The sequence below is a fragment of the Panthera leo genome, chromosome E2 (genome assembly GCF_018350215.1).
Source record: "Panthera leo isolate Ple1 chromosome E2, P.leo_Ple1_pat1.1, whole genome shotgun sequence".
NCBI classification, from domain to species: Eukaryota; Metazoa; Chordata; class Mammalia; order Carnivora; family Felidae; genus Panthera; species Panthera leo.
The window spans coordinates 59,690,348-59,709,952 of NC_056693.1; the positions used below are offsets into that span (position 1 = coordinate 59,690,348).

Here is a 19,605-nt window from a genome sequence, read left to right on the forward strand (position 1 = left end):
GTGGTGGTCCCGGTGTTCTCGGTGGCAGCACCGGGGACCCGCGCCCGGCGGCTTTCGGGGCCACAGGCAGCACCCCCTCCCTCTGGTGGGCCCCCTGTCCGCGGGACGGAGCAGGTGCTCCCTTCACGGAGCACCCGAACCCGCAGTCCCAGTCTTTCGTGCCCTCGTGCCCCTGACCTGGGCTCACAAGGCAGCTGATGCGGACAGTCCTGCCTCATCCACCGAGGCACAGGCTGCGGCTGCCCCAAAACACCCTTTCCGGCCCGGCAGACCCCCGTCCCGCCGGTCCTCAAGGCCCCGTTCGAACGCTGACGCTCCGGAGTTTGCCGGAACTGAGTGAGTGCCGTCCGTGGGCCTGTGTCACCGTGGCTCTCGGCCCCGCTCCACCGGGGGCCGCCCTCCCTCCCAACCCCCAGCTACACGTGCCTCCCCGTGGTGCTCTCCCCGCCTCGGGGTCTCCTCCATCCGGACTCCAGCAGCCCCTCCAAGAGGCCGACCTCGACTCTCGCCCAGCCTGTCTCCTGCCCGGCCTTCACCACACATCCCGAGGCAGGGCCCACGGCCCCCACGTCCGGCCTCCTGCTGTGCCGGCCCCAAGGAGGCCCTGTCGGTGAATGAATGAATGAGCGAACGAATGAGGTGGGCCAAGGGGTGTGTGGTCACCCCCATCTGTGGGGAGAATGCCCAGGCCCCTCCCTACACCCAGAATGTGGCGCTGGGAACAGGACACAGAAAACCACCCGCAGCACTTAAGATTCTGATCGGTTTTCTTTAAAAAACAAAAGAAAAGCCCCCAACTCCCCACCCTGAACCAGCCCAGCACAACAGGTTAGCCATTAACGGGAAAAGAGAAAGAGACGTGAAGCGACACCGTTACGGGCAGGTGTCCCGGCCGGGCTGACGTGGCCGCGACGCCAACAGGGACACGAGACAGCGGGAACACTGTGAAGCAGCAAGGCCATCGACCCCGCAAATAAATAGACATACTGCCAACAGCACCCTGCAAATTAGCGACACGTCGGACAGGATCAAACAGCAGAACCGCTAACAAACGCTCATGGTTATGACAGGGTTTGGTTTAAAACAAACGAAGCCTGACAAATGGGGAGCGCTCGGGGGCACCTGTCAGTAGGGTGGTGGGACAGAGTCCCTGTCCCACCTGGAAGGTCACCACAGAGGCGCCGTGTAGTGTCTGCGGGCTTGCATGGCGCCTGGGTGGTCCCCGCCTTCTGAGGGGGTCCCTGGGCCAAGTGGGGGGGGGGCACAGCTCCAGGAACTGCAGCCTGGGCTCCGACCCCCCTTCACAGCAGATGTGCCAGACCGATGCGGGGACAGTCGCATGTCAGAACTACCTGTGACCTCCCGGGGCCCCCTCCAGCGCCGCCTGTGTGAGACAGGGTCCCCGGGCCCCCAGTCCACCCCCGCAAGGCAACACTGCCCCAGTTCCCCACACCCGCCCCCCAGCCCCCTGCGTCCCCCCAGAGCCAGCACTGTGCTCAGCCCCCAAGCAGGAGGAATGGCCGCCCGGCCCACTTCTCAGCCTCCGGGCGCCTGAGGGCTCAGCTCAGCGCGCCCCTGGGGAGGTGGTCAGCAGTCAGGGACCAAGCAGAGCCACCCGGGGCCTAAGATGGGGGTCTGGCGGGAGATGCATGACCCTGGAGGGCAGTGCTCCCTGCCCTCACACAGCGGTAACCCGGGGCCGCCAGCCAGAGTAGGACACACTGGCCGGGCCCCAGCTGCTGCCCCTGGGGAAGGCTCCTTGGGAACCACAAAGACAGAAGTCTCCGGAGCAGCAGTCAGAGCGGTGAAGAGGGCCCGGCCGTGCAGGAGGGGGCCGGGGCCGGGGCCAGGCAGTTGGCTGGGGTGCCGCCCAGCCCGTGAGGTCGGTTCTTCAGGCCCCGGCTGGGAGGCGGCTGCCTTGAGGGACTCCCCGGCTGGGAAGCCCACGAGGGGTCACAGTGTCTGCCTTTCTCGTCTGGTCGGTTCTAGAAGATTCCGAGTCTGGGGCCGTGCCTGAAAAAGCTACAGCCCGGTTCTGATGCTGGATGCGGAGCGGGCTGGAGGCGGTGCCACCCACGGCCCACGTCCGGCGGGCACAGAAGACGCCTGAGTCCTGCCATGGTGCTGCCGTTGCTGAGGCTGGCGTCCAGGGCGGGACGTACGAGGTCGGAAGCCCAGTGCATCCCGGGTGTTGGGGTCTGGCCCGGAGCTGGCTCTGAGCCACATCCCGGGTAGTACACACCGGTGGCGGCTCAGCTCAGGGACCGTCCAGCTGCTCGTGACCTCTGTCGGAGGCCCCCACCTACAGCAGACACCGGGCTCGGGACCAGCCTTGTGTGGAGCTGGGGCCAGTGTCACTCTCTGAAGGCCGCTGTTCTAGTGACTTTCTCTTCTCTCTTCTGGGGACGGGAGAGGAAATCTACCCTTGGGTCTTTAAGGCAAAGAGACCTAAGTCCCGAGATTCGTTTTCGCTAAGTCACTACATCTACGACAACAAGCGACGACAAAAAAAGCTAAGCGTGTGGTCTGGGCCGCTGTCTGTCAGTGCAGCTCTGAGGTCCACGCGGCGAGGCCGGAGTGTTGGGCGCTCTGTTCGTGGGACTGGAGTGTCCGGTGCTCAGAATCCCTCCCTTCCCGGGAGCCTGCACCGAGACCGGGCCAAGGGTCGCGCTCCGCAAACGACCTGGTCCCTCTGAGGCAATCGTGCTGTGGGGGGCGTGAGGGGAAACTCTCCCCGCTCCCCCTCAGTTCTTTAGAAACTAAGCATCGTGGTGTTGTCAACTTGACCTAAAACTTAAGTTAAAAAAATAATACAAATAAACCAAGGTGGGAAGGAGAAGGGCCCAACGTGGCCAACGGTCCGCGGGGCGCCAGGGGCCCGGCCTCTCCTCGGTCCACCGCTCACGGAGGTAAGGGTGGAAGTTCACTTTCTGGGACTAGATTCGTACCAGTTTTTACTGTGGCCCCGGCCCCCTGACCCGGCGGAGGGACGGTGTGGGGCGCTCAGCTGAGCTGCCTGGATGACAGGACTAGAGTCGCTTTTCGAGGTGAGTTGTTTTGTCACGATCTTTGTGCGTTTCTTTCCGGCAGCTTCTCGGCCCTTCTCGCCTACGTCTCCTGGGGCACCACTTGCATGAGCTTCTGGCAAAGGACCGTCGTGGAAACTGGTGGGGGGAGGGGATAGCGGAGTTAGGCTGGGGGGGCACCCGCGTGATGTGGGCCGCGGCTCCCCCTGCCCCTCCGTGGCCACGCCGTCCAAAGCCGCAAGAGTGGCCACCTTCCTACGTGAACCTTCCCGCTGTGCGGCCTCCCTGCCGCTGGGTGCCAGCCTGCACACCCGGCTGGGGTGGCCAAGGAACCTGGCAACAGGCAGGGGCCGGCCCCACCCCTCACCTCGCTTTCAGAGCCCAGGGTTATGAGGAACCACAATGGGGCGCAGGGCCCGCTGCTGGAGGGCTGGGGCATGCCCTCCTCCTCCGAGGCTAGCCTGTGGTCCCGCAGAGGGGCTGGAGCCCGATGGACACCTGCCACCACAGACTCCGGGAGCACTGATCCTGGGTGGGTGTTGACATCAGGACGGAGGGGTTCCTGCCCTGGGCGCGTGGGGCGGTGAAAGATGACCGACCGGGAGCCGGGGGTCTAGACTGGAAGCAAAGCTTCACCAACGCGACGGCGGGCGGGCGCCGATGAGAGCGCGCAAGGGCCCACGGGCACGTGGTGATGGTGGCACAGGCCTGCAGACCGCCTGACTCCTCCAGGGACCCGCCACGGTACAGGCTGTTTCAGTACAGGGTCCTGAAGCTGGCCTGTCAATCGCACCCAGGACGGCGGTGCAGGGACCCTGCGTTCTCCTCCCCTGCCTTTCTGGGTCAGCCAGCTGCGTTCAAGCCGGAGACAGACGGAAGGATTTCATCGCTCGTCAAAGGCAGCCTGGTTTTCTGGAATCCCTTGTTCTGAGATTAGCTGCTGCCGAGCTGAGCGTCTTAGCCCCGGACCACGTGCGCTAAACGTCACTGCCACCCACGTCCCAGGGCCCGAACCCTGCTGTTTCCATGGGCCCCCCGCCAGGGATGCATCTCTCCTACGCTGGCCGACCCCGGGACCTGGGGACATCATGCGCTCCACTGCTCCTGGACAGTGGGGTTAGGTCAGAGCGCCAAATGGCCCTACTCTGGGGCGGGGGGCGGCGGGCCCCCGGGTGGGGACGAGGGGCGCCCCGGCTGCGGCCCAACGATACTCACAGATGCCACGGAGAAGCCACTTGGGCTTGTTTTTCCACCAGACCCCGAAGTAGTAGACGGGCAGGCCACTGAGGATGATGGTGAAGCCGATGCCACACTCCACGGGGGTCTTCCAGAAGGACACGGCGATCAGGAACAGGCAGGCCAGGATGAAGAACACTGGGAGGGCCAGGTTCACCTGGGGACGGGGACGGGGAGGGAGCTGACGCCAGGCACTCCCTTCCCACACCTCCCACTGCGTCACATGAGTCCCGTCCACCCCGGGGGAAAGCACCGTGTCCCCCGAGCCCCTGCTGGAGGCACCCCCCCCCCCACTTGGGACCCCCAGGGCACACGCTGCACCCCAGCCCCCGCCCCAGCTGAGAAGGGCTCCGACCTCTGGGGCCGCTCCAGCTTCTGCCCGGCCGCGGCCTGCACTGGTTTTCGGAGCCGGCCTCGCGCGAGGTGGGGGCTCCTGACCGTGGGGACCTCGCCTCGGTCCCCCTCCCCGACCCTGACCCTCCGCACGCGGCGCCTGGCGAGGACTGCTCTAAGCACAGGGGGCCCTGACAGGCGACAACCAGCTTGGTCCCTGGAGGCTTCCCGAGGTCAGGGAAGGTCGGCCTCACCGGTTCCCACGTCGCAGGGTGGAGACCCTGGCCCGGCACCCCTCCCGCCGTCACCCAGAGCTGGGACCCGGCGCTTCTGGGAAGACCGCGGCTACCCGCTAATAACACGGCAGCACCTGCCTTCTCAGAGGGCCCTTTGTGGACAGGCTGAGCCGCGGTTTGCACAGCAGGGGGCAGACAGCCCACCCGCAGAGCTCAAGGCAAAGGAGCCACAGACCCGCCCACAGACCCGCCCACAGCCCGGAGGGGGTGGGGGTGGGGCGCCTGTCCCAATTCTGCCTCCCCGTGCCCTCTGCTGGGCAAGCTCATCCTCACGCCGCAGGAGACCCCCACCATGGGCCCTGCCTAACTCGAGGACAGCGGCCACCCCTTGTCCCGGCTGACAAAGAATCAGAGCCCACCACACGCAAGGGCCAAGATGGCCCAGGGCACTGAGGTTCCCGGGTCCCCCTCCCCCCGGAAGAACCCTTCCTGGACCCCGCTGGCCTCTGCAGGACCGCTGGGCGGGGAGCCAGGGAGGAGGCTCACGGACAGGTGCCGACTGCCAGGCAGGCCCACACGCCACCACAAAGAGGACGAGGGACGGGAGCTGCCACCAGCTGGCCACGATGTGAGTGTCGGGGCTCAGGAGGGGCCCAGCCTTCTGGTCCCCCTTTTAGGAGAAACCAGGTCACCCCTGGGAAGGTGACAAGGTGGCAGAGCGCCCGCCTCAGGCCGGGCCGGCACCCGGCTTTCTCCCGGGCAGGGCGAGTCCGGGGCAGGCGCCATGGACAGGCGGACCTCGGGGGGGGGGGGGGGGGGGGGGGCCCAGTTCCGCCTCCACCCTGCCTGGCCTCCCCCTCCCCTTCCCGCCCTGGTGCCTGCTCCTCCCCAGACATGCTGTTCCACACGGCCCCAGGCCAGTCAGGGCCATCGCCCCCCTGGCACTCAGGTTCTCGTGTGCTGCTTCTCCCATGTTAACAGAAGCTCTAGGGGGCCAGAGACTCAGGGGGTCAGTTTTATCCTTTGATGAACCCCCAGCACCTGCATTCACGTGTCAGCACTTAAGAGATTCCCAAGAAACAGTCACTCTCGGTCTAGCGGACAAGCACATCCACGTTTATCTGGCTCGATCCTTACCAGAACGCTCCGGACAAGGGGCCCCGACCCCTGGCTTGCCGAGGGAAGACAGAGACTCAGCGAGGGACAGCGGCCGGCCCGGCCACAAGCCACAGGCACAGAACCACCTGGTTCCCAGCCCAGGGCTCTGACGGACACTCAGACCTTGTTTCTCAGGTGCGTGACTGCCAACCCCCCGACCGGCCCCGGGCCGTGCCGACCCCCCAGCGGCCAGGCCCTCACCTTGATGGGCCGCTCCAGCTCGGGCTTCTTGTAGCGAAGCCACAGCATGCCGATGATGGCCAGGGCCACGCAGAGCCAGTTGAAGAAGCTGAAGAAGTTGATGACGGAGAAAATGTCTCTAGAGAAGGCGTACAGGAGGGTCATGATGCACTGCAAGCAGAGAAACGGGGACGCGGTGAGCAGGACAGCCGGAATGACGCGGGGAAACCACACCTGCTCGCTCTGGCTCCGAAGGGAAGGCCCGGTCTGGACAACACGTGAGTTCTCCAAGGGCAGAGGCAGGAGCAAATGGGAAAACAGTGACGGCGCCTGGATCTTGCGGAAGAGACAGACGCGCCACGGGGAGCAGAAGGGGACGCCCAACCCCGCCCTCGCCGCGGCGTCACTGGCTCACTATGGGGTCGTTTAAACAAATGTGGCGCACCCCGGCCGTGACCACCACGTGGCGGTTTCGATACTGAGACTAAACCCTGCAGTGTTTTAAAACACGTCCGGGGGCGCCGGGGTGGCTCGGTCGGTGAAGCGTCCGACTTCAGCTCAGGTCACGATCTCGCGGTTCGTGGGTTCCAGCCCCGCGTCGGGCTCTGTGCTGACAGCTCGGAGCCGGAGCCTGCTTTGGATTCTGCTTCTCCCTCTCTCTCTGCCCCTCCCCTGCTCACGCTCTGTCTCTCCCTCTCAAAAATGAATGTTAAAAAAAATGACAAGATACAATAAATAAAAAACCAAAACACATCCAACAATCACTTGATCCTTCTCTCTCCGAGAGGTAGACCTAAACCCTCTGTCCGCTGGGCCTACGGGCTCGCACTCCTAACACAGAAAAGCACAGCAATGACGGGGGTGACTTCTGAGCCCAGGTCACAGAACACGTGGCGCGTGCTCCTGCCTGTGGCTGTGTGGCGAGCCACCTGGGAAGAGGCGCCTCCAGCCGCACGAGAGCGGTTCCCCTATGGCCTGGGGGGCGGGGGGGGGGGTCAGTCCCGTAGCGGCCGAGAACTAACTGCCCGGCGCGCACCCGCACAGGCAGACGTCGGACGAGCTGAAGAAAAACGCACAACGTGATCTCGTCGAGCAAGCAAACGCTGTGAGTGCACGGCGCCCACACAGCTCAGGGAGCTGCCTGTCAACAGCGGTCTCCTGGGAGAGTCTTCTCCTCACCCGCTTCCAGGCTGTTCCGAGGTTTTCTGTTTTACAGCCACTACGCGTAGCATTGGGAATGAAAGAATCCGGTGCCCTTTGGCATTCGGTGAAAGCACGTGAGGAAACACTGGCGTCGGGGGGGCTCTGTCTCAGCGTCCACCTCCCGTCTGCAGCCAGCGGACGCCGGGCGAAGCCGCGACAGGCTTCACGTAGAGGGAACGCGCGGCCTCCCGCCAGGGAGCCCCCCAAGGCGGGCCCCGAGGGACGCGCCAGTCTCCCATTTCGACTGGGGCTGGAGGACGGGACTCTGGACGGCACAGCCTGCCTACCGTAAACACGAGGGAGGGCATGGGCGTCAGGAGCCGTGGGTGGATCATGGAGAGGACGGAAGGCAGATGGCCCTCCCTGGACCCCACGAAGAACAGCCTGCGGACAGAGGAGCGAGCGTTCAGCCTCCGCCCCGTGGGCCCCCAGGCGGGGCGGGGAGCCGAGAGGGCCGGGCCCACGGGCTGGGCTCCCCACCTGCGCTTCTCAGGGGCCCTGATGGGCTCAGCGGGCAAAGGGGCGAATTCAGCCTTCCTCGCCTCCGTCCCCCCCTCCGGGCCGTGTTTGACGCGAACCCGTGAGAGATTCCAGAAGGACACAGTCGAGTCGCCTGCGGGCAGGGGACCGGGGGGGCAGGGTAGAGGCCACGGGTCCCGTAGCTCTGCATTACTGGGACGTTTTGACGGCTACGTGTTCCTCAGTGAGGAAGCAGACTTTCGGACACACGCTGGACAGCGCTGTGCAGGGACGGCCCCCCACTCCGCCCCGGCCCCCACAGAGCCCGGGTGACAGGAGGCTGGTCCTGGCGTGGGCTCACCTGGAGGACGTGAAGAGGGACCCGTTGACAGAGCCGAAGCAGGACAGGCCCACGAAGACGGGGATGATCCAGGACATGACGCCCAGGTGATAGGTCCCGAAGTCCTAGGCAAACGCGGAGCGTGAGCCCCCAGGCCCCGCGGCGCCTCCCGGCCCGGCCCCCTCCTGGGGACGGCTTCCTACGTGCTCGTCGGGAGGCTTCTGCGCACGGAGCGAGCCCCCGGGGACTGGACTGCGGGGGGCGGTCCCAGGGACAGGGCCTCACTCCCCGTCCACACCTGCGGGCACTTCCCTCGGGCACCTCTCACGGGCACCCACGTTCCCCCGTCAGCACAAGTGCTACCTCTGGCCGGGCCCGCACACCGGGCCCAGAGCGGGGCTTGGGGTTCGTTCAGAAGGTGCAAGGGGTGGGCGCTGCAGGTGGGGAGACCAACGGCTCTGGGGACCCCCCGCGTGGTCTGGGGGTTGGCAAGGCGCTCAGTCGGCCGCCCCTGTGGGACCCGGAGATGCCGCGCCCCTCCTCGGAACCCAGCGTCCACGATGCCCAGCAGGGGCGGCTCAGGTCATGATCTCACGGTGTGTGAGCTTAAGCCCTGAGTCGGGCTCTGTGCGGACAGCGCGGAAACTGCTTGGGATTCTCGCTCCGTCCTCTCTCCGCCCCTCCCCTGCTCGTGTGTTTTCTCTCAAAACTAAAGAAAGCTAAAACAACCCAATCACTCTGGCTGGGACCACCACAGACGTGCTGACCGAGCGCTGGCCTGGGGGAGGCTGGGCACCAGCATTTTCGAACACCCCGAGCGTGTCACGTGAGCCAGGGTTAAGAGCCGGCACCTTACTCTTTCCCGGGACTAGGCAAGGCACAGCTTGAGCCTCTGGGCAGCGTGTGGTTCGAGGACGAGGGGCCCGGTCTGCTCAGCATCGGGCCTCAGAGATGGCAGAGCGGGCCTCTCGGTGACCCGGCCAGGCCGCAGGGTGGCGTCTTACCACGGCCACAGCCTCCGACGTCAGCATCTGCTCCGTGGACAACGTGGTGAAGTAGGCCAGGTTCGTCAGCACATACACCAGGGTGACGATGGGGAGGGAGATGATGATAGCCAGGGGCAGGTTTCTGGAAAGAAGGGCAGGGGCACGTCAGCTAAGCGCAGCCCGGCGTGGAGCCAGACCGGATGGCGAGGAGCCGGGTCCTGAGCCTCGCGGCGTGGGGAAGGGCCCGGCGGGACGCGTCGCCAGCACGGGTAAGCGGCTGGAAGCTGGCCCCTGCGGACAGGCAGCTGTGTGAGCCGGGGCTGGAGACTCAACCCCCCATCCCTGAGCCCAGGTCCGTGAAGCAGGAATTCCTGCCCGTCCTGAGGGGGGGACCTCGTCTGAGGTCACCTGGCCACCACGTGGCCGGTGTGAGGCTGGAAACCAGCACCCACCTCCCTAGCACGAGTCCTAACCCCAAAGCCCCCCACCCCCACCCCCTGCAAGGCCCCGCGTGGGCCCGTGGGTGGCTGGGAGGCAGAACCTTCTCTCGTGAAGATGACAGAAGTCCCTGTTCACACTCGTACCTGTAGGGATTGATCATCTCCTCCGTGACGAAATTCAAGTAATTCCTAGAATCGAGAGAGCAGAATTTAATTACGCTTCCCTCCCACAATCATTAGGGGAATACAGATCCCACGGGACCCCCCCCCCCCCCCCCGGCTGCTCTGGGCCCCTGGGGACGAGATCCCCGCACCCACCACCACTTGGTGAGCAGCTGGGGACACAGGGTGAGCTGGCACGGCGACACCCTGTCCTGAGGGAAATCAGCCGCCGCCCCCACAGCCTGTCCTTGACCCGCTGCGTCCCCCACCCCAGGCGCCAGCACTGTGTCTGAGGCGGGCTCACGGTCCAGCCTGAACGGCGGCGTCCTGGGCACCTCCACCCGCACAGGCCCGCTTCGTGTGCGGATATTAACGTCCACGCTGAGCACTCAAGGTCAGGCTCAGAGGCCACGTGGAAAGAGACTCAAAGGCGGCCCGCACGGGTTCAGTGCCCGTGCTAAATGGCACCACTCCACTAAGCGTGCCCCGAGGCACCCGTCCGCTGCCTGACCCTCTCCAGCGCCTTCCTCACCTGCCTGCCCGCCAGCCTGCCGCACAGCAGCCACTCTCACGGCTCAGTACAGCCTGGCCCAGGGGCAGGGGCCACAGCGGAGGATCCAGAGGGACGGAAGGCGCCGGCAAGGGCCACAGACAGGGTCCTCGCTCCTGGTGGGGAGAGGCCGAGAACCACCCGGCTCAGGGCCTTCAGCCTAAATGCTTTATGCCCGTCAGCAGAGATCTGTCTCCAGGAGCATCTTCTCAGGGGCCGAGGCGCGCTGCGGACAGCGCCCGGGGCTGCTCTGGAACCCTCTCTGTGCTCTTCTGGGATGCAAGGGGCTAGCGGCGGCCCCGAGAGGCTTTCCTGCCACTCTCCAGAACCACCGTGGAGGGCCAGACTTCTGGATGCTTCGGGGCCCACCCAGCCTGCGTGTCCCAAGGCCCAGAGACCCCGACATTCCGGAACCTACCATCCCCCGTAGGCAAAGAGGCCACTGTACAACGCCAGCACAATGTTTCCCACGTCCAGTTTGGTGCCCTCAAACGAGGACTTGGGATCCAGATTGGACACACCACCTGGAAAAGGCCAAACAGAAAGGAATGCTGGTCAGAGAGCACCGCAGAGACCGCACCGCAAGTTCTGGAATGTTCCTGGAGCAAAATACGTGCCGAGCCACCTGACCCACGCAGGATTCCCAACTCTGCCCGGGACCAGGAGCGAGCAGGTGGAGGACAGCGTGGTCGTGCCGTGGGCCTGGCCGCCAGCCCACCTGGGAGGGGTCGGCAGCTCTGTGGACCCTTGGTTGTGCGTGGTCCATGCGCCCAGAAGGGCAGGTGCGGAGGGGGCGGGCAGCCCCAGTCACCCCAGAGAACACTCCCTGCAGAGTCCGTGACACGAGCCCCGGGCCAGTGGCGCCTGGGCCTGACTCTGCGCTCTCCTACCTGCAGTGCTGGGAACGTGACCCGTCAGCAAGCATCAGCATGGAACTTCCTGAAACTGACTCCGAGGTGTCCCTGGACGTGACCCCGGGGCTGCCCAAGGGTCAGTGTCGCCCACAGCCAGTGGGCCTGCGGGCCCCCCGGGGATGGGAGGGTGGACGATGCCAGGGGAGCCCAAGTTCTCAAGGGACCCCACACCACCCACAAGTGACCGCCTCAGTCACCCCAGGAACAGGACGCGACGGAACGTGAGGATGTTCGCAGAGGGGACGATGGAAGGGAGGTTCCCATAAAGCCTGTCACCCCCTTCCCTGGGAGGCCTCAAAAAGAGCACAGAGTTTCCTACAGCAAACACCGCAGTGGGGGGGGTGGGGGTGGAGAGAAGGGACCCCAATCTCTGTTTCTGGGTCCATTTTCCTACGCTGATCTGGACTCTGCCCTCAGGCCTGTGTGTCCTGACCCCACAGGTGTGCTTGGGCCTTTGGTCCCCAGCCTGAGCTGAGAGGTGGATGTGGGATCCTTGAGGTGCCCAGCCCCCGCCCCCTGATGAGGCCACGGTCTCGTGAGGAGCTGAACAGACCCCGGGGCGGCTGGCCTCTCACCCAGCCCGCTGCCCGCATGTGACCTGTGTTGGAGACCCAGGTCGTGGGACTGCCTGGTCACAGGGTGGTCACCAGGCTGGGTAGGCGGAGACAGTGCCGAGTGCTGGCTCGGGACAGCACACCCTTCAACAACACCCCACAAGAGCGCCCGGAGCCCCTCTGGGCTCCGTCCTGGCGGCTCCCCTATGGAAATGGTCCAGAGTGTGTCCTCCTTTACGTCTGCAGAGCTCCGCCGCATCCCGCAGCCCTGTCCGTGTACTTTTGCTGTGCAACAGCTGGGGAAACTGAGGCCGGGGCCACCTGCCCTGGGGGTGGGGAACTGCCAGCACACAGTGGGATCTAGGATCGTGAGGGCTAACGGGTCTGACCTCAGGCACTGCGTGCGTGTCCACACCACCCTACACCTCCCAGAATGCCGCGCTGCTCCAAAGGGTCTGGGGGAGCCCGATGAGACGGCTCACAGGTCCTGCAGAGACTTCCAGAGCATTGGTGGTCTTTCACAATAAAGGCTCCTCACGAGTAACGCGGGCTTGTCTCAAACCTGTAATTCTCCCGTCAATCTGCCCAGTTTTCCTATTCCTACTAGGATACGCCTCTATGCACCCTGGTTACTATTCAAGTTAAGTTTCTTTTTTCACGTGCTGGGATACGGGTTTGGGAGCAGTTGTTAGAAGTGGCCCCCACCCGAATTAGAGACACTGTGTGCGTGCGTGTGCGCATGTATTCACGTGTGTGTGATCCGTGCACAGTGTGTGTGCACGTGTGGGCTGGAGACGCCCCAGGCAGGCGGATGGCTCTGGCTTTTGGTGACCACCACCCACGGGAAAGGCCGGTGGCTCAGAAGGACCCCTGTGCCCTACGGATCGAGTGCTGGCACAGGGATAAAATTCAAGGCTTGATATACAGCCCTGGGGTTTTCAGGTAAGAGCCATAAGTTTTCAGCCCCAGGCCCCGTAGCCTCAGGGTTCTCACCAAGGGGTCACTCGTGCTGCGGTCACCAGCTCAGCGTTCTGACACGGACACACGGTCCTCCGCCTGAGACGAACGTGCCGGGCACAGAACTCCTGATGTAGAACAGTATTTTCTGGGATTTACAAGCTTGCTTTTGCAGTGTCTAAAATGCCAGGAAGATACTAGCTGCTCGGACCAAACACAGATTAAAGAATCTCACTGGGGGCCTCAGCCAGGTCTCTCCCAAATAGCCCATGAGATTTCTTTCCTAGGACCAGCGTGGCCGGGTCATCTGCCGGGACCTCCCTCAGTTGTCTGGGGCCTCACTCTGTCTGCAAAGTGCCCGAGGTGCCTTGGAGGAAGGCGGACATCCCAGCACCGCCAGACCCCGCAGCGTGGAGCGTGGCTGGCGGGCCTCCTGCTCTTGCCCCAGCATGGGCTGGGGCAGGCACCGGTCAAACCTCAGCTAGTTCCTCCAGGCCGTCACCTCCCACAGGCACGGTGGGCCCGGCGGCGGCACACCAGGGACACAGGGAGGGACAGGAGCCTGAGCTGCCTCGAGAGTGGCCGGCTCGCATGCGTCCCCGGCAGGGCTCCTGGCCGTGCTCAGCCTCGGCCTGTGCTGGACGCCGGCCCAGGAGGGAGACCCGTAGCTCCTCCGGGCTCCCGACCAAATGCTGGCCAAGCACGCGGCCCCTCCTTCTTGACGGGCATCAGAGAGTGGGCGCTGGGTCTGCCGGCTCCGTGTGGCACTTGGCCTGGGCGGCCACTCAGGGACACTGGCTGTGCCTGCCCTCACTGTCCTGGTGTCCTGCTGGGGCTGGAGCCCTAACAGCAGGCATTCTGGAAGGAGGTCTGGAGAGCTGGCGGGAGGCCCCGCCTGCCCGTCTCCAGGCCAGCGAGAAGCGGGCGAAGACAGCCACACCTCCGCTGAATGATGTGTGTCGGCAGCTGCACCGAGCCCGGCGGCGACGGAGGCGGTGAGCAGGGGGTGGGGCGCAGCAAAGAGACACAGACTGTCCTGGTGAGGAGGGCAGACTCTAGACCCCACGCGTGGTCTCCAACACCGGCCTGCCCTCGGCAACCAGGGGATGTACGGCCACGTCTGGAGACACTGGGGGCTATCGTGGCTGGGGACATTTAGGGGGCAGAGGCCACGGGCGCTGTTGGACACCCTGGAAGGCAGAGGGCAGCCCCCAGATGGCAACAATTCAGGAACAGAAGCCCGGTCCACACACCGCTGCTCCCGTGGCTGGGGCAGACGCGTGAGCTGTGCCGGCCGTTCACTCCCCCAGACCCCAAACTGGGCTGCACTGGACAGAGGTGAATGACAACAGTCCCCTGATGGCCACTGTGCTCCAAGCTGACCAGTCGGTCTCTGTCCCCACCGGGCCCCAGCCCACTCTGTGAGCAGGCAAGACTGATGGCCATGGACAGACAGACGGCACGTCCTGCTGTAGGCTCCGAGTGGGGGGCAGAAACCCTGGGACCCACAACTTACCGGGTCCCCTGTGCCAGCGCCCCTTCTCTGCAATTTTTCTGCAGACCTCAAAGCGGCCTCGAACTGCTGCCTCAAGAGAAGGCAGCTTGCCACCTCGGTGGGCCCGGCCCTCTGCTCTTCCGTGCCGCGGGCTAGCCCGAAGCCCCTCTGCTCAAGTCTGCCCGTCCCAGCCCTAAATCCCCTAAGTCGCGGCCACTGCCAGCGCCCTCCCGGACGGGCCGCGAGGAATGTGCACGCCAACGCACGGCCAGACGTGCCCGTCGGCAAGCTGTGATGTCCCGGCAGAGCCTGCCTCCCACCCACTGGGACCCCCTGAGAAGCGGGGTAATTGGCGGGGGGATGCTCAGAGGCCCCAGGGAGCTGCTCTCAGAGAAAGCCAGCCCAGATCTCTGAGTCACACGGACGCAGCGATGGGAGTCATGGATGATGGGTGGGGGAGGGCACCCAGTGGCCCTTTTTCCCACCAGGGAAGTGTGCTAGACCCGTGGCTCCTGAAAGAGGACAAGGGCTCCCTACAGGGTCTGCGGCTCCTGAGACCCAGCCCGACCTCTGTGTGGGAGGAAGGCCTGGTCAGGCGTTCCCAGGCCTTCTCTGGGGCCCTGGGAGCCTGTCAACGCCCCAATCTGGAAATGGGCAGTGGGAGGCAGCTGCAGAAAATGCCAGAACTCTAGGTCTGGCCAAGCCCCATCCCCACCCAGTGCTTTCCCACAGCCAGACCAGCCCAGGGGCACCCCTCCTGGGACGGGGACACCACGGGAAAGTCATCCCAAACTGGGGAGCATCCACCGTGCTGGAACCTTCCGCCTCTGCTCCCACTTTATCCCTCTGGGGCCCCAGGGGATGGCCGTTTATGTCAAGAGATATGCTGAACAGGGTCCCCCCAATTCATGTCAGCCCAGAACCTCTGAATGTGACCTGATTTGGAAAAGGGTCTTTGAAGATGGAATTAAGGTAAGGGTCTTGAAATGAGATCGTAGATGAGGGTAGGCCCTGAAGCCCACAAGTGTCCTTACAGGACACAGAGGCCACTGGGAGAGGCCCGGGGGACGAGGCAGAGAGGGCACAGTGCTGCAGCCACAAGCCCAGGGACGCCAGCAGCCTGAACAGACAAGCAGGAATCCCCCTGAGTTTCAGAGGGAACGCAGCCCTGATTCTGGACTTTTGTCCCCCAGAATTGTGAGGAGGACAACAGGACACTGTCTGCAGACACACCGGCGGGCCTCACTCTGTCTGGGTCAGACTCACTGGTCTCCACTCTGTGCCTCACGGACGTGCCTGGGATAAGCTGTGGCCTCGGGCTCCTGTTCTGTAAAATGGGCTGTCACCCGTGGGGCCACCAGACCTCCCGGGCAAGTCAACTCTGCACAATCAGAGCCCTCAGTGGGCCTGGGGACAAAGCACAGCGATGGGTCTCCAGCTCCGTCCAGACACCAGCATCCTCGGAGAGGGTGCATCCTGCCGGCCAGTTCACCAGGTTCTTCTCTCCCACTGTCCCACCCCGGGGCGAGTCCCAGACGCCTGGTGTCTGTGCTCCAGCTCTGCTTGAGGTCTACGAACCGGGCAGGAATCTGGGTCTGGGGAGGCTGAGAGGTCAGTGCTTGTTCACCTGGCCAGCGTCTGTCGCAGACGCCCCCGTCTTTTAACCCCTTGGAAGAGCTGACCCCTTGGAGGAGCTGGCCCCTCGGCCTCGAGATCTGCTGCAAACCTCAATTCCCAGTTGAAAGGGGCCCACTCCCTACTGAACAGGCCGCCAGAGACCCCTGGGAACGAACCGTGCCCAGCGCGGGGCTCTGTGGCTGCTCTGCCCCCACCTCCCGTTCCTGGCCGCCCCAGGGCACAGGCGAGCCAGCAGGAGCTTTGATCTCCTGCCACAGGGTGGCCCAAGCAGACCATGTGATTTCGAATCTGTTACAACTCTGGATGCTGAGTTAGTGCAGAGGCGTGCAGACCCAAAGAAAAGGCCTCAACTAAAAATTATCAAAGAACATCCACAGGAAAACACCACCAAGCCTGCCTCGATGGTAGCTTTGCCACGCCTTCCCAAGTAGCCCCGTGACCTGTGGCTCTCAACGTTCAGCGAGGAGATGGGTCACGGGCACCGGCCACCAGGTGATGGCCCTGCCCCATCCCACAGTCCCATCCCTGTTCCTGGGCCACAGGTAACCGGTGCAGGGTAGAGAACCGAACCCTAGCCCTACATGGCCCGTTATAGGGTCCTGCGATCCCGGCCCAACCCTGAGCCCCGCTGAAATGAGCCCTGAAGTCCTCTGCGAGGGGAGGCTAGGCTTGGGAACACTGAGGGTGTCTGGCCCCCCACTTTGAGGGGCAACAGCCCACTTCCTCGCTGCCAGGCTTGCCCATCCTGCCGGGACCGTCTCCCCCCATCCCGAGACCCCCTGTCACTTTGGGACAGTGCCCAGACACAGGAGATAATCAACACGGAAGCCAGGAGCCTCCACTTGTGGTACAAACCACGGCCAGGTGTCCTGGCAACTGGGACGAACGTCCCAGAAGCGGGGTGAACTTCTGTGAGCTGCTGGGGGCTCGGGAGGGCAGGGGGCTGGGGGGCAGGACTGCCTGGCGCATGGAGACTGCGCCTCCCACGACCTCCCTCAGCAGAGGGCATCGTGCAGGGGGACGCGGCGAGGGAGGAAGCACTTGTATCTGTACAACTGGGCCGTCCACACCGGCCGCTCTCCCCCCTCCCGATGCTGCAGCCCACGCAAAACCACAAGGGTCCCATTGTGTGCCCCCCGGGAGGGGCCTGGGCACAGGGACGCGCCTGTCGCAACCCGCTCCCACCTTCTGGGCTGGGAAACGCCTACTTGGCTTCGGGAACAGCCTGACCTCGGGGCCACGGCACCTGCAGGGTGTCCAGTAAGGAGCCAACAGAACAAAAGACACAGCAGGTGGAGGCGGCCGGCAGGTACGGGCCTCAAAGGGCCTCTGTGGCCTCCCCGGCCAAGCGGCCCACGCTTTGTGCGGCAGCCACTGGGTCTGAAATGCTGACCTGAGTTCTGTCTCCCCTTTGGAGGACGCTGGGAGCAAATGCAGACAACTCACGTGACGCCGGGCCCGCAGGCCCGACCCCGCGGGGCCCCCCAGCCCCAGCCACAGGGTAGCTGAGCTGCTCCCACGCGGGACGGCTTGGCCCGGGACCCTGCAGAGCAGTCTCTCTGTTCGACTCTGCGCCTGCGTCCAGCCTCCCCCTCCCGTCCTCAGTCCTGGTCCCGGCTGGCGCCTCGTCCGCCTGCCCGTCTGCAATTCTCCTGTTCACGTGCTGTCTGGGGTCCCCAGCCCACGGCCGAGCTCTGGCCAGCAGGGGCCACCGGGGCCAACAGACTTGTACTCGGGGCCCGGGAAGTTCTGGCGAAGGACGGTGTGATGAACAACTGCTCGCAGGTCTCGAGATAACGAGCCCAGTGGGGCCCATGGCTGACCCATGGCTGGCTGGCCTCAAGTCCCTTCTGCGGCCCTTGGGCCCACCGGGGTGCTGGGGGTGGGGGTGGGGGTGGGGAGGACACCGACCACCATGCCCGGCGGAGCGGGGCGCCCGGGGTCTGCGCGATGCTTGGGCACAGCCAAGCCACCAGCACGGGGACCCAGGGCCTCTGGCAGGCGGACCTACGGACTCCACCGTAGGAGAAGGGGGTCGACGTCTGCAACGTGTCCCCCAGAAGGGAAGGCATTCGTCTGGGAACGACATAAATCTCTTGAGGAAAACCAGGAGACAGATTCTACAGGCGCTGCACTGTATCCCAAGTTGAAGAAGGAATTGCTCTGGGGAGGAGGAGGCTTTCGACAGCAACACGATTATAAACATATTAGGTATTCTAGCTGAACAAAAGCCCTTTGCTATCCCTACTGAAATCTGTTTTTACAAAAGTCAGGTCGCCCCCTCCACATTCCTCATCATACCAGCCAAGCAAATACCTTCACGGGCAAGTCTTTCGAAGGCCGAGCGTCCTGGCTACACAAAGCCTGGTCGGCTGGGTCCCACCCACCAGGCCAAGCTCCTCACGAGGCTTCAGAGTTATTCAGCCCCGACCAGGGTCCTCGAGACCCGAGGAATAAGGAGAAAGATAAGGTCTTGTCTTAAAGAAGAGGCCAGAAGCCGAGCCCCAGGACGGCTCCCGGAGTGCGGCGGGAGCGCCCAGAGGCACGCACTGGGGCACGTCCCGCCCCCGCCCCCAGCCCTGCCCGGGGGGCTCACCCGAGCGTGGGTGGGTGATCTGACACCACTGAGGCCGAGGCACCGGTTGGACACACTCTCAGCATGACGTCCAGCTCCTGAAGCAGTGACCTACCTTCCACAGAAAGTGATCTGGAAATCAGCCGCAATTTCCCCTTCGATGCCGACAGAACCAGAGCCCCTGGGTGCTGGGTGGTCAGAGCTTCCTACACGTTAACGTGCTCGATGACGACAATCTGCCCAAACTCTCTGGATTCTTGCTGCCACTTTACTAGGTCAGTGTGGACCAGCACGTGGGCCTCTCTTTACCCCCAGAAGAGGGCCCGTGAGGGCAGGCACTGTGGCGGCCACCGCAGCCCCGCGTGCACCCAATTCTGCAGAGTCACGCGCGCTCCCCTGCACAGGCCCGTGGTCTGTGGACGCTGGGTCCCCATAAATCACAGTGCCCCGCGTGGCCATTACAGGGAAGGAAACAGGAGAGTCCGGAACCACAAGATGAATTTCTGGGTGTCACAGCAGACGCTCAGAGGACACGGCAGGTGTGGGGCCACGAGGGGTTTTCTACCCACTCCACGCCCAGCTAGCCAGCAGCTGGGTGAAGAGGGTGGACGGGAACAAAGACGCCTGCAGCTGCCCACGTGGGGTGTCACAGTGGGGAAGACTGGCACCAGACCTGCAGCTTGGTGCCAGCACGGACCTTGGACAACGTAAACCCGGTCCGAATCCCGGCTCGCCCCCACGACCAGGGGAGTCAGGCTGGGGTGGGGGGGCACCGGGTACTGCCTTCCCGCACCCCAGTGCCCTGAGGGCACGCAGAACGGGGCCAATGCAGGGGCCGGGGACACGAGCTCCGCCTGTGTACCCCTCGGCGACCTTCTCTGAAGGGGCCCTCAGGAACTGCCCTGCACCAGCCGCTGCGGGATCTCTGATGCCCTCCCCTGTCCGCAGGAGAAACTTTACTTCTGTTCCCGGCGCTGCGGGCCACACCACCACCGAAAGTCGCCAGACGTCATGGCGGGGGGGGTGTTCCCACATCCTCCCCATCAGACAGGCCCTTAAGATTTGTGCTCCTGGATGCGAGATCCGCCTCAGCAACAGGCAAACCAGCAAGAGCTCCACCCCGTTGCGCCCTCCACGCGCTGGCACAGCGCTAAGGTCACTCT

The 19,605-nt window shown here is 64.4% G+C and overlaps 1 protein-coding gene across 1 annotated transcript in view; it reads right to left on the minus strand.

Annotated features, from left to right (window-relative positions):
* Positions 1 to 1,472: 1,472 nt before the first annotated feature.
* SLC7A5 (solute carrier family 7 member 5) overlaps positions 1,473 to 19,605 on the minus strand; it is a 31,934-nt gene continuing 13,801 nt past the window's right edge. The window contains exons 3-10 of the mRNA XM_042919859.1: positions 10,728 to 10,833; positions 9,742 to 9,786; positions 9,176 to 9,299; positions 8,193 to 8,296; positions 7,660 to 7,756; positions 6,191 to 6,340; positions 4,242 to 4,419; positions 1,473 to 3,164 (exon numbers count right to left, since the gene is read on the minus strand). Of these exons, the coding sequence (XP_042775793.1) occupies positions 3,109 to 3,164; positions 4,242 to 4,419; positions 6,191 to 6,340; positions 7,660 to 7,756; positions 8,193 to 8,296; positions 9,176 to 9,299; positions 9,742 to 9,786; positions 10,728 to 10,833 (860 nt within the window). The 3' untranslated portion in view covers positions 1,473 to 3,108. The remainder of the gene's footprint in view (positions 3,165 to 4,241; positions 4,420 to 6,190; positions 6,341 to 7,659; positions 7,757 to 8,192; positions 8,297 to 9,175; positions 9,300 to 9,741; positions 9,787 to 10,727; positions 10,834 to 19,605) is intronic.